Below are 12510 nucleotides of genomic sequence, written 5' to 3'. Positions count from 1 at the left end.
ATATATATGTATGTATGTATATATATATATATACTAACTACATTTTCCTATATATAGATAGATCAATATATACATAACAATCATATGTATATACACACACACATATATATATATATTATTGGTAATGATACATTACCATGGGGATGATTTCTCACATTCATAATGCAGTCCTGTACATATTGAAGCCCTGTCTCCCTGTCTCCCCTCCTCAGCACCACCACAATTTGTGAAGAAACTCAGCGACGTTTCTACCATCATTGGCAAAGAAGTCCAGCTACAGACAACAATTGAGGGCGCTGAGCCGATTTCGGTGGCGTGGTTCAAAGATAAAGGGGAAATCGTCAGAGAAAGTGACAACATCTGGATTTCTCATTCTGAAAACGTCGCGACCCTCCATTTCTCAAGAGCAGAACCAGCCAATGCTGGGAAATACACCTGCCAGATCAAGAATGACGCAGGGGTGCAGGAGTGCTACGCCACGCTGTCAGTGCTCGGTCAGTAAAGCGGGTGTCCTCGTGAACGCAGGAAGTGCACGCGGGTCTGTGTTTCCTTTGGTCTCCATCTTCAGTTTCACTCTTAATGACGGTGTGATCATCCACCTCTTTCAGAGCCTGCCACAATCGTGGAAAAGCCAGAATCTATTAAGGTGACTACAGGAGACACCTGTACCTTGGAGTGTATGGTATCTGGGACACCTGAGCTCAGCACCAAGTGGTTTAAGGATGGAAAAGAGCTCACGGGTGACAGCAAATATAAGATAAGCTTCTTCAACAAAGTGTCCGGCCTCAAAATCATCAGCGTGGCACCTGGCGACAGTGGGGTGTACAGCTTTGAAGTGCAAAACCCTGTGGGCAAAGACAGCTGCACAGTCTCCATTCAGGTCTCAGGTTGGTAGCCTGTGTGTTCATCTTTATGACGGCGAGGACCCCAACTGCCCTAAATGGGAGAGAAGCTCCGTCCTCACAGTGCTATGTGCATCTCGTATCACTGGATGCAGCAGGGTCAGAGGCAGAGGACTTGTGCAAACAGAAGGAAAACACCAAAGTCGTACCACGTCACTTTCTGTGGGAAGAGTCTCTAAAAGCATTGTAGAAGTAAAGCCTGTGCTTGAGTGGTGGGTGGGGGACGAAAGGGCTTTTCTAGAAAAGTCACCACTAAGGACTCATTACACCAAGAAAGAGAGACCCTTTATGAAAGCAACTTCTCCACACTTACTCTCCAGGCTTGACCTTGCATAATCCCATGGGCGAAACTTAGGGAATCTTTCAAAAGAGCCAGACGGATCTAGGGATGTCCCATCCAAGGGACAATTCTCTCTGAGACATTTTATAACTGACACCCCTTGATTTGTTCGTTCTTGTCCTTCTCAGACCGAATCATCCCTCCCTCGTTCACAAGAAAACTGAAAGAGACGAATGGTCTGTCCGGCTCCTCCGTTGTGATGGAGTGCAAAGTGTTCGGGTCACCCCCAATCTCCGTCTTGTGGCTCCATGACGGGAATGCGATCAGCAGTGGCCGGAAATACCAGACCACACTGACAGACAACACCTGTGCCCTAACCGTGAACATGCTGGAGGATGCTGACGCCGGCGACTACACGTGTATAGCTACCAATGTGGCGGGCTCTGACGAATGCAGTGCCCCCCTGACTGTGCGAGGTCAGTTCAAAACACAGTCATACACAGCCACACCACACAAGGGACCAATCAAAAAGTCCACAAACCTTAAAAATGTCCCCAACTTGTGTTTTCTTTCTTTAGAGCCACCATCTTTTGTTCAGAAGCCGGACCCGATGGATGTCTTGACTGGCAGTAATGTCACTTTCACGAGCATTGTCAAAGGAACACCTCCTTTCACTGTCAGCTGGTTCAAAGGCAGCAGCGAGCTTGTGCCTGGGGCCAGGTGCAACGTGTCTCTGCAGGACTCGGTGGCTGAACTGGAGTTGTTTGATGTAGATACATCCCAAAGTGGAGATTACACCTGCATAGTTAGCAACGAGGCCGGCAGGGCTTCCTGTACAACGCAGCTCTTCGTGAAAGGTTGGTTTGCTATTCTGTTTATACAGCTGAGTCTCACGGAGCCATCAGCTGTGCTGTGCCTGGGTGTGTGTGTGTGTGTGTGTGTGTGTGTGGGTGGGTGGGTGGGTATATGTGTGTGTGTGTGTATTTGATTTTGTTTTATCAATTTGTCCACACCAGCCCCAGCCATATTTGTGAAGAGACTCAATGATTACAGCATAGAGAAAGGCAAGCCCCTCATTCTAGAAGGGACCTTCTCTGGAACTCCTCCGATCTCTGTCACATGGAAGAAAAATGGCGTAAATGTCACTGCTTCCCAACGGTGTAATATCACCACAACCGAAAAGTCAGCCATTCTAGAAATTCTGAGCAGCACTGTTGAGGATTCCGGGCAGTACAACTGCTACATTGAAAACGCTTCTGGCAAAGATTCCTGCTCCGCCCAGATCCTGATACTAGGTTTGTTTCGATTGCACATTCACAGCCTCGTACCCAGGCAGTGGTCCCAACTGGTCCTTCATGGCTGCTTATCTCTTTTGCTGCAGAACCGCCGTATTTCGTCAAGCAGTTGGAGCCCCTGAAAGTGACAGTTGGTGACTCTGCCTCTTTGCAATGCCAGCTTGCTGGGACTCCCGAAATTGGGGTCTCCTGGTATAAAGGAGACACAAAGCTAAGGCCCACCACCACCTGCAAGATGCATTTTAAGAACAACGTGGCTACACTGGTTTTCACCCAGGTTGACAGCAACGACAGTGGAGAATATATCTGCAGGGCTGAAAACAGTGTGGGAGAAGTTTCTTCATCAACTTTCCTGACTGTTCAAGGTGAGCACGGCATTTTGAAAGCAAATGGATCAGTGCTCCTTTTGAAACATTTAAAATACCCGATGAGGGCCTTCTTTAGGGGAAAATCAAAATGTGATTTTTTTTTTTTTGGCTTAAGTGATTCCAGTTAGAGTTAGCAACTCACCCTTTTCCTTTGAGGGGTTGATTGTTTTAGCTTGTTTTTCTGGGGCTCTTGCTATATAACTTTTATTGGGTGAAACTCACTAGGTAGAATAGGTTGATCTCAAATTCTTTTTTTTTTTTTTTTTTAAAGCACGAGGTAGCTTTATTAACGAGATCCCAGGTCTTAGCGGGATCCCGGGTCGACACGTATCTCACACAGGAGACAGAGGAATCGATCCCGAGCTTCCAAACTCGGGGGTTTATATAGGGAAGGCTAGGGGGGTTGGCGCGGTTACACACAATTGGCTAATTTCTGGCGGGGCTATAAGTGATTGGCTCATTTAAACATGGCAGTGAGATTACAGCACAGCAGGAGAGTACGTATTGACTAGAGCGTACAGGATCTTAGGAGCTAGGGGCGTATCAGGGTTTGAAGGACATCTGGTTAAGGTGTGACTCTGAGTAAGCTGGGGGAGGTGCCCTTCTGCCAGATGGTTTGAGTCAGTCCTGATAACTCGGGCTGGTTCCTGCATTCCTTTTCTTTATCTTTATGGTCTGTTAGTCCTAGCGGCAGGGCGGGGCTGCCTGGATTTGCTTTTCACAGTGTTTAGTCCTGAGTCTGAATTTTCTTTTAACTTCATATTTTTAAACCTTAAATCTGTATAATTTTCCTTTCATTCCCCTCTTCTTCTACTAAGTAATTCTAATCTTAGAATTTTGATATCAAGTCTCATATTTGGTCTCACCAGTTGTCCTAACTGACTGGTACTGTTGTCTCAGAACCATCAACCGCACAGCACCCACTCGATTTTTAACAAAAGCAATTAACCTGTTTGTCACACAGGGTCCAAAAACTAAAACCAAGAAAATTACTAGTAATGGCCCAGCTATATAGCAGAAAGTAGGGTAGTCATCCAGGAAGACCGAGTGAACCAAGACTCAAACCAACCTTGTTGAGCGTCTCTATCTTTTTGTAGGAGTCAAACCTATTAACTAGTTTCTTTAACACACATGGACCTATAATCAAAAGCAGAAGCAAAACTAAGAAGGGTCCCATAAGGGAAGATATCAGAGTAGTCATCCAAGGAGATCTACTAAACCAGCTCTCGAACCATCCCTGATGCGCTTCTCTGTCTTTTGTCTAACCTTTCTCTAAGTTTATTCATGGGGTCTTTAATTACTACTGAATGGTCTGCATAGAAGCAACATTCTTCTTTCAGTGTAGCACACAGACTCCTTTAAGGAATATCAGGTCTAATCTTCTCCTATTCTGAAGGACTACCTCTGAGAGGGAGGTTAGGTATTCTTGGAGGTCAGCTAAAAAGTCTTTCACTCTTTTTATGTCTGAGTCAATGGCAGTTCTGAATTCTCTATAAGCCTTGCATTGCAGGGCAACAGCAGATGTCCTTGTGCTGCCCTTGCAGCACCTAGATAGCTTAAGTAATTCTCAACTCTTTTTTTTTTTTGTCTTACTAAGTCTTTAGCATCAGGATTCCAATCTGGACACTATCTAAACCTACACACCAAGGTCATGACTAGCTTTTAGAACTTCTAAACTTATACAGATTGTGATCCCTGAGGCACAGTCCCAAGAAGTGTTAGGAGTACTAACATATGCAATGTTACATCATTTGTAATGGAAATCAAGCCTATCCCACACCTGTCTTGATAGAACCCAGGACAAACATGACTGAATTTCCCTCTAGGTCCCAGCTCTCAGCCCCAACAGCTAGTACATGGCTGGTGAGGGCTGAGAATTGACAGCTGTCAGGGTGGTCAGCAGCACCAGGTACAGTCCTTTCCAGCGAGGCTCGAATGTCTGGGCTCAGTGTAGCTGCAGTCTCCGACCTGGAACTCAGGGGTCTCCGGGGCATAGGCTGCTGTCAGCTGTGAGCAGATTTCTTTCTGTATTGATCTCAAATTCTTGAGACAGCTTCCTAACCTTGCCTCTGAGATTATAGGTTTGTACTGCCACCTCTGGCCCCTCTCTTTCTATGCCTTTTGTATACAGGGAGGTGACCAAATGGTCACTTGGAAAGTTCATGCTACCCTTTACCTCTATAAACCTTAAAGTGACTTACATTTTTAAATCCACCCCATACCTTTCTTATTTGGATTGCTAGAAGGTGATCTAAGAAGCAGAAGGTTCTGCTGGGTGCCAGAGACAGGCCTTTAGCTGATCAACATTTTGTTGGCTTACAGGTGTTTTGTTTTGTTTCTCTTTGTATCTCCTACTTTACAAACATTTTCTCCGAAAACTCACGTGCTATTTTCCATCTCCAAGTTAATTTGGTACTCCCCCACCCCAGTCTCCCCTCGTATTTTTAAAGGCATTTCCTGTACATTGGCAGGGTGGCTATGACTCAATTTAACGTATCCAGCTGCGTTCATTGCTTTGATCCTGTTCCCACAGAGCAAAAGCTTCCGCCATCCTTTTCTCGACAACTAAGAGATGTGCAAGAGACGGTAGGATTGCCAGTGGTTTTTGAATGTGCCGTAAGCGGGTCTGAGCCCATCTCCGTGTCTTGGTACAAAGACGGCAAGCCGTTGAAAGACAGCCCAAACGTACAAACATCATTTTTAGACAACATCGCCACTCTGAACATCTTTAAGACCGACAGGAGCCTGGCAGGCCAGTACTCTTGCACTGTTACGAACCCCATCGGCTCTGCCTCTTCAAGTGCCAAGCTCATCCTCACAGGTTCGTGGATAGAAGACATCTGTTGCTATAATTGAAATTTCTGTAATCACTTACAGAGTTTAAAAGAAATCATTGCTGTTTCTTCAATGGGCATAGCCCAAGTCTGAAACCTGAAACCTTGTCCTTGTGATCTCTCTACAGAGGGGAAGAATCCACCCTTCTTTGATATCCCTCTGGCCCCTGTGGATGCTGTGGTGGGAGAAAGTGCTGACTTGGAATGCCATGTCACAGGAACACAGCCCATCAAGGTCACCTGGGCCAAGGACAACAGAGAGATACGAAGTGGTGGTAACTACCAAATCAGCTATCTGGAAAACAGTGCGCACCTGACCATTGTCAAAGTGGACAAAGGTGACTCTGGACAGTACACCTGCTATGCCATCAATGAAGTGGGAAAAGACTCCTGCACAGCCCAGCTTAACATAAAAGGTAGAGTTTATTTTGCATGTGGTCCAATGGAGGGCAGCCATTTGAGAGTAGAACCTAAGAGCCTTAAACAACACCAGGTCTCTTATGGTGGGTAGATTCCTAGGAAACGTCTGAAAATAAATAACATGAAAATGTTTACCAGGAGATAAGTTTGAATGAGGAAAAACTGATGCCATCTAGTCTGTATTTCCTAGAAGTTGATATGTCCTCCTCAACCATAAGACTGAGTCTCTCTTCTTACAAATCCCTGGTTCTGTAAATGCTCATGTGGCAGAAGACAGCCGAGAGTTAGCTGTGGGAAGAGGAGTCACTCGGGAACATGACTTGCTAGGCTGGGTTTGACAAGTTATCCCTGACAATTAACCAAAACAGGACTCCCTTCTCTCCCACGGTGGTAACCCACCTCTGTCTCCCTCTCAGCCGTCTTCTTAATTTCTTACAGAGCGCCTCACCCCACCGAGTTTCACTAAAAAGCTCTCGGAGACGATAGAAGAGACGGAAGGGAACTCATTCAAACTGGAAGGGCGTGTGGCAGGGTCCCAGCCCATCACCATTGCTTGGTACAAAAATAACGTGGAGATCCACCCGACCTCCAACTGCGAGATCACGTTCAAGAACAACGCTCTGCTGCTGCAAGTCAAGAAAGCCAGCATGGCCGACGCGGGCTTGTACACCTGCAAGGCAACAAATGACGCAGGCTCCGCCCTGTGTACGTCATCCATAGTCATCAGAGGTTAGTGCCTTCAGACTCTGCCCTGGTGTGTGTCCCTCCACACGTTTCCATCTGGGCTCAGTGTGGAGCCCCAGACAGAAATGTATTATTTAATAGATTGCCATAATTCCACGTTTGCTAAAACACGTATTATTCATAATTTTGTTCAGTGACTCCCCTCCCCCCAGGTAGACTTCACTTAATAAATAGACTCAGATGTCAGGTTTCTAAGCCATGTCCCCAAATTCTCTCGCGTAACTAGAATTCAAAGCCTTTTTGACATGTGTGCTCAAGTGACGGGTATTTGATAAAATTCGTTTGTTTTGAACATTTCTTTTTAAAAACTATCACAGCATATTATACTTTGCTTATTCCCAGCTACAATGAGAAACATTTCCTTTTGTTTGTAAAGAATAATTGTTGATATATATATATATATATATATAGTATATTATTGTAATATACAATATATTGTATTGTAATATATATACATATATACATATATATATATATACATATATATATATATATATTACTCTTATCATTTGGCCTAAAATTGAATAGTAATACTAGACAAAATGGTAAAATTTAATCCAAAAACCAAGATTTTGGTAGAAGAATATTATGTATTATAAAAAGATATACTTAAACACAGAGCTCTTATTTTAAGAGAGGAAGCAGTCTCCATCATCTCAAGTCTTCTCTGGCTTTCTAACTGTAATCCTGCAGACAGACAGACTGCCACAATTACTGCACCAGCCAGCTTTCTGGAAAGCATGCAATGGCCACCTCAGGGTATACTGGATGAGCTAATATCATTAGTAGGTTACTATTGTGAACGGCTTAGTGTTACTGGTTGTCTTGGCTACAAATTCAAAGATTATCACCTAGACGATAAAACCAAAATGCATGTAGTCTCGGTGCACACGTGAAGGTCAAAGGTCTGTGTTTAGTGGCGGCTTGTTCTCACGATGCCTTTGCTGTCAGATAGAGACTTTCTGTGGAACTCTGAGTCTGTGTTCACATAGAGATGTATTGAAGCACGTGACACCGGAAGTCGTGATCGGGAATGTTGCCTTACTTTAGCTACAGTCTCAATCACGTTGACAGAACATGACGTCACATGTATGCATTTTTGCCAAGTGACCCAGTCTTGTGTTTGTTTGCACTTGAACACTGAGTTTTGACTCTTGCTTTCTTTGGTCTAGATCTGGAGGGTTTTTTTTTTTTTTAGAGTAACTGTAGCTGCATTTAAAAATCTAAAACTGGGCATCAGAAAAAACATCCATTAAGATCTAGGCATCTCCCTAATTCCGATGGTGGCTTTCTTCCACAGGAGTTCGCAATCATTACTGCTCTATGTGAGCACAATTTCCTCATAAGCCTTTAGGTTTTAGAGTTTGGTAAAAAAAAAAAAATGCTGATGCCTGTGGTTTTAAAATGATCCAAATCTTGCTACATTGCACCGACATCAGTAGCAACGCCAGTGTGGTATTTGTGGGGCTTAATCAGGACACAGATGCTGGATGGGTTTGCGGGCAGCTCAGCAGCTGTTCTTGGCTTCTTTTTAAATCTGTCTGTCTTTCTTTCTTTTTTTTTTTTTGACCTTTTTCATTATGTTCTTTTTTTTCTTTTTCTTTTTTTTAATCTTTATTAACTTGAGTATTTCTTATTTACATTTTGATTGTTATTCCCTTTCCCAATTTCCCGGGCCAACATCCCCCTAACCCCTCCCCCTCCCCTTCTATATGGGTGTTCCCCTCCCCATCCTCCCCCTACTACCACCCTCTCCCCAACAATCACGTTCACTGGGGGGTTCAGTCTTAGCAGGACCCAGGGCTTCCCCTTCCACTGGTGATCTTACTAGAATATTCATTGCTACCTATGAGGTCAGAGTCCAGGGTCAGTCCATGTATAGTCTTTAGGTAGTGGCTTAGTCCCTGGAAGCTCTGGTTGCTTGGCATTGTTGTTCATATGGGGTCTCGAGCCCCTTCAAGCTCTTTCAGTCCTTTCTCTGATTCCTTCAATGGGGGTCCTGTTCTCAGTTCAGTGGATTGCTGCTGGCATTCGCCTCTGTATTTGCTGTATTCTGGCTGTGTCTCTCAGGAGAGATCTACATCCGGCTCCTGTCGGTCTGCACTTCTTTGCTTCATCCATCTTATCTAATTGGATGGCTGTATATGTGTGGGCCACATGTGGGGCAGGCTCAAGGAACACCCATTCTTTTTTTTTTTTAACCCAACAAATTTTCACAACTGCCCAAAGAGGAATAGATTGTGACATAATTCCATCCAGCACAGTGTCCACTGTCACCTGTTGGGGGAAACATACTATATCCTTGACTCTGTGCTCTCTGTCCTCCTCATGAAAATTCCTCCTCCATTCCAGAGCCTAAGAAGCCTCCTGTGTTTGACCAACACCTTACCCCAGTAACAGCCAGCGAAGGCGATTTCCTGCAGCTCAGCTGCCATGTGCAGGGATCCGAGCCCATTCGCATCCAGTGGTTGAGAGCCGGCAGGGAGATAAAGCCCTCGGACAGATGCAGCTTCAGCTTCGCTAGCGGGACAGCTGTGCTGGAACTCAAAGACACAGCTAAGGCAGATTCGGGAGATTACGTGTGTAAGGCTTCCAACGTGGCTGGGAGTGACACTTCAAAGTGCAAAGTGACCATTAAAGGTACAGAGCCCAAGAAAGTGTGATGAACGTTCTGACAGAAACTGCCCACGGTGCTTAGCTTAATTATGACTTAAATAAGAATGGAGTTACATGTGTTAGACATGGGTTGTTTGCCATTTGTAACCTGTAGCCCTCATGGTGAAAGTATCCAGTGATTTAATGGAAAGATTCGCCAGACAAAGTCTTTAAAGTTGCCCAGAGTTCAACAGCTTATTTCTTGAAACTTTCACAGCATATCCACAAGGATATGTTCAGAGTAGGTACCCAGAACGATGCTATGGTGGAATAGCTTGCTGTCGTAGCCTAGAAGAAATCTATACAATAAGGTCAGGTCTATAAATTCCACATTGGACGCTAGTAATCCACTGGAGTTCAACCTCCTAGAGCCGTCAGTGGAATGAGTGTGTCTGAAACTGCTTTGTCACAAAGATCTCACAGCTAGTGAGTTTGGGAGCACACCCCAAGGCTCTCTTAAAGTTTGTTTTACACACCAGAATAATTATTACAATTTTCAAGTTTTTACTAATAGACCCTGGAAATGTGTGTTTCAGAAAAACCAGCTGCGGCCCCAGCAGCCAAGAAAGCCGCTGTGGATGGAAAACTCTTCTTCGTGTCAGAGCCTCAGAGTATCAGAGTGGTGGAGAGTAAGTGTGCAACCGCCTGTCGTGTGCTATGGGTTCAGTTGCACGAGCCCCCATTCACTAAGGTTGATTTATTTTTAATGTATTTATTTTCACCACTCCTTAGAAACCACTGCTACCTTTATTGCAAAAGTTGGAGGTGACCCGATCCCGAATGTCAAATGGACGAAAGGGAAGTGGAGACAACTGAACCAGGGGGGTCGAATTCTTATCCATCAAAAGGGTGACGAATCAAAGCTGGAGATTCGTGACACCACAAAAACCGATTCTGGCTTATACCGCTGCGTTGCCTTTAACAAGCACGGCGAAATTGAGAGCAATGTCAACCTGCAGGTGGACGAGAGAAAGAAGCAAGAGAAGATTGAAGGTGATCTCCGTGCGATGCTGAAAAAGTAAGTCTTGTTAGAACTGTGAAGAGGGCTTCTTATTCACAAAGGGTTCGTCAGGAGCTGTGGACCAGCTGGCATGGCTTGTCTGTGGGGGACGAGCTAGTCAATCATGTTGAAGTGGAATTCAGTGATGGGATTTGTCTCAGAATAATGGTAAGAGACAGAATGAGATTCCTCTAGAAGCTTTTAAATGACTAAAATACTACGTGTCCAAGTCTGAGAGACTTGCTTTTACAAAGTTTTTTTTTAATGCTAGTTTCATCGATCGATTATTTTAAGCATTTCCATAATCAATAATTTCAAAATAACTTGTGTTTCACCATAAATATTGAATTATTGATTCACTCACCTTTTCACAGTTCTTTTTCATGATGTGATATTTAAATAAAGTTTTCCGTTGCTATTTCATATAACTCTAATTAATTGAGCTCCTGGTTATAAGGTTAATGTCTCTGTATTCTTTCCTCTCTTCCATTCACTGATCAGATTTCAACCCTGGAAAACAATAGCCCAATATTAACCCACTCTATCACCAAACTGACTTATTGTTTTGGTCAAAGTGGTAAAATTTGCATCTAAAATTCATTTTTAATAAAGAATTTTCTTAATTTATTTATAACTTATGGTATAAGTTTATAAATTTATTTATTAATAAAATTTGTTTCTTAATAAAGAACATTCAACTGTTGTATAGGAAGGGAAGATACTGAGACAGACCATCTTTGGTCATGACAGAAAGCTCAAACTTCTAAGCAGAAGACAAATGACTGACTTTAACTTCTTTTTTTAGGACTCCAGCCTTAAAGAAAGGGTCTGGGGAAGAAGAGGAAATTGACATCATGGAGCTTCTCAAAAATGTGGACCCTAAAGAGTATGAGAAATACGCTCGCATGTATGGAATCACCGACTTCCGTGGCCTCCTGCAAGCATTTGAGCTGCTGAAACAGAGTCAGGAAGAAGAGACTCACAGACTGGTATGGCCTTTTGCTGCAGCTGAGTCCTAAGGGAAAATCCATTTTTTGAGATGCCAAACGTCATTTATAGTAGCCAAATAACTTGAATTCCCATGACACTAAATTTCTAAGAGACAATTTGCTATAATAACCTAGCTCTAAGCTTTACTTTGACCTAACGAACATCAAGAATGGAAGCCAGAGGGCTGGAGAAACATTTCAGTGGTTAAGAGCACAGGCTGCCCTTCCAGAGAGCCGGGGTTCAATTCCCAGCACCCACATGGCAGCTCACGTTTGTCTCCTACTCTGGTTCCAGGGATCTGCTGCCCTCTTCTGGCCCCTGCCTGTACCGTACTTACATGGTGGGCATCATACAGGCAAGCAAAACACACGCACATAAGAGAAAAATAAACCTTCAAAAAATACCAATATACATAAATAGAGACAAATCTTTAAAAAACACCAATACACATAGAATTTTTATAAGTTTAAGGAATGGAACTCAAACATAGTCACGTACCTGCTGATTCAAATTTTTGTTCCTAATGTATTATTTTCCCCCCTCAGGAAATTGAGGAACTAGAGAAGTCAGAAAGAGATGAAAAGGAATTTGAAGAACTTGTATCATTTATTCAGCAGAGGCTGACACAGACCGAGGTAACATGAACTATGTTAATAATAAATTATACAAAATTATCACTGGGAATTATAGGGAAAGAATGACTAACACGCGTTCATTCTTTCTTCTCCTAGCCCGTCACCTTGATCAAGGATATTGAAAATCAGACTGTTCTGAAAGATAATGATGCCATCTTTGAAATTGACATTAAGATTAATTATCCAGAAATCAAGCTCTCCTGGTACAAAGGGACTGAGAAGCTGGAGCCCAGTAACAAATACGAAATAACCATTAATGGGGACCGGCACACGCTCAGAGTCAGAAACTGTCAGCTTAAAGATCAGGGCAATTACAGGCTGGTCTGTGGTCCTCACATCGCTAGTGCCAAGCTAACTGTGATTGGTGAGCTAGAAACCATTCTAAAG

The 12510-nt window shown here is 43.6% G+C and overlaps 1 protein-coding gene and 1 long non-coding RNA gene across 54 annotated transcripts in view; one reads left to right on the top strand and one right to left on the bottom strand.

The window, feature by feature from the left end:
* Ttn (titin) overlaps positions 1–12510 on the top strand; it is a 272483-nt gene that overhangs the window by 94936 nt on the left and 165037 nt on the right. For all 50 annotated transcript variants that reach the window (XM_039106393.2, XM_063284706.1, XM_039106391.2 and 47 more), the window contains 15 exons: positions 213–494; positions 609–887; positions 1371–1658; positions 1761–2039; positions 2199–2477; positions 2564–2842; positions 5379–5666; positions 5808–6095; positions 6538–6828; positions 9196–9483; positions 10035–10127; positions 10231–10516; positions 11304–11487; positions 12034–12123; positions 12220–12487. In XM_039106393.2, coding sequence (XP_038962321.1) covers positions 213–494; positions 609–887; positions 1371–1658; positions 1761–2039; positions 2199–2477; positions 2564–2842; positions 5379–5666; positions 5808–6095; positions 6538–6828; positions 9196–9483; positions 10035–10127; positions 10231–10516; positions 11304–11487; positions 12034–12123; positions 12220–12487 — 3762 coding nt within the window. The remainder of the gene's footprint in view (positions 1–212; positions 495–608; positions 888–1370; positions 1659–1760; positions 2040–2198; positions 2478–2563; positions 2843–5378; positions 5667–5807; positions 6096–6537; positions 6829–9195; positions 9484–10034; positions 10128–10230; positions 10517–11303; positions 11488–12033; positions 12124–12219; positions 12488–12510) is intronic.
* The window catches only part of LOC120101583 (uncharacterized), a 114782-nt gene continuing 112782 nt past the window's right edge, over positions 10511–12510 (bottom strand). For all 4 annotated transcript variants that reach the window (XR_005502256.2, XR_010064842.1, XR_005502258.2 and 1 more), the window contains one exon: positions 10511–11008. This is a non-coding gene — a long non-coding RNA (uncharacterized LOC120101583). The remainder of the gene's footprint in view (positions 11009–12510) is intronic.

The sequence above is a fragment of the Rattus norvegicus genome, chromosome 3, assembly GCF_036323735.1.
Source record: "Rattus norvegicus strain BN/NHsdMcwi chromosome 3, GRCr8, whole genome shotgun sequence".
In the NCBI taxonomy this organism is placed as follows: domain Eukaryota; kingdom Metazoa; phylum Chordata; class Mammalia; order Rodentia; family Muridae; genus Rattus; species Rattus norvegicus.
This window is presented reverse-complemented; position numbering and strand designations above follow the sequence as displayed.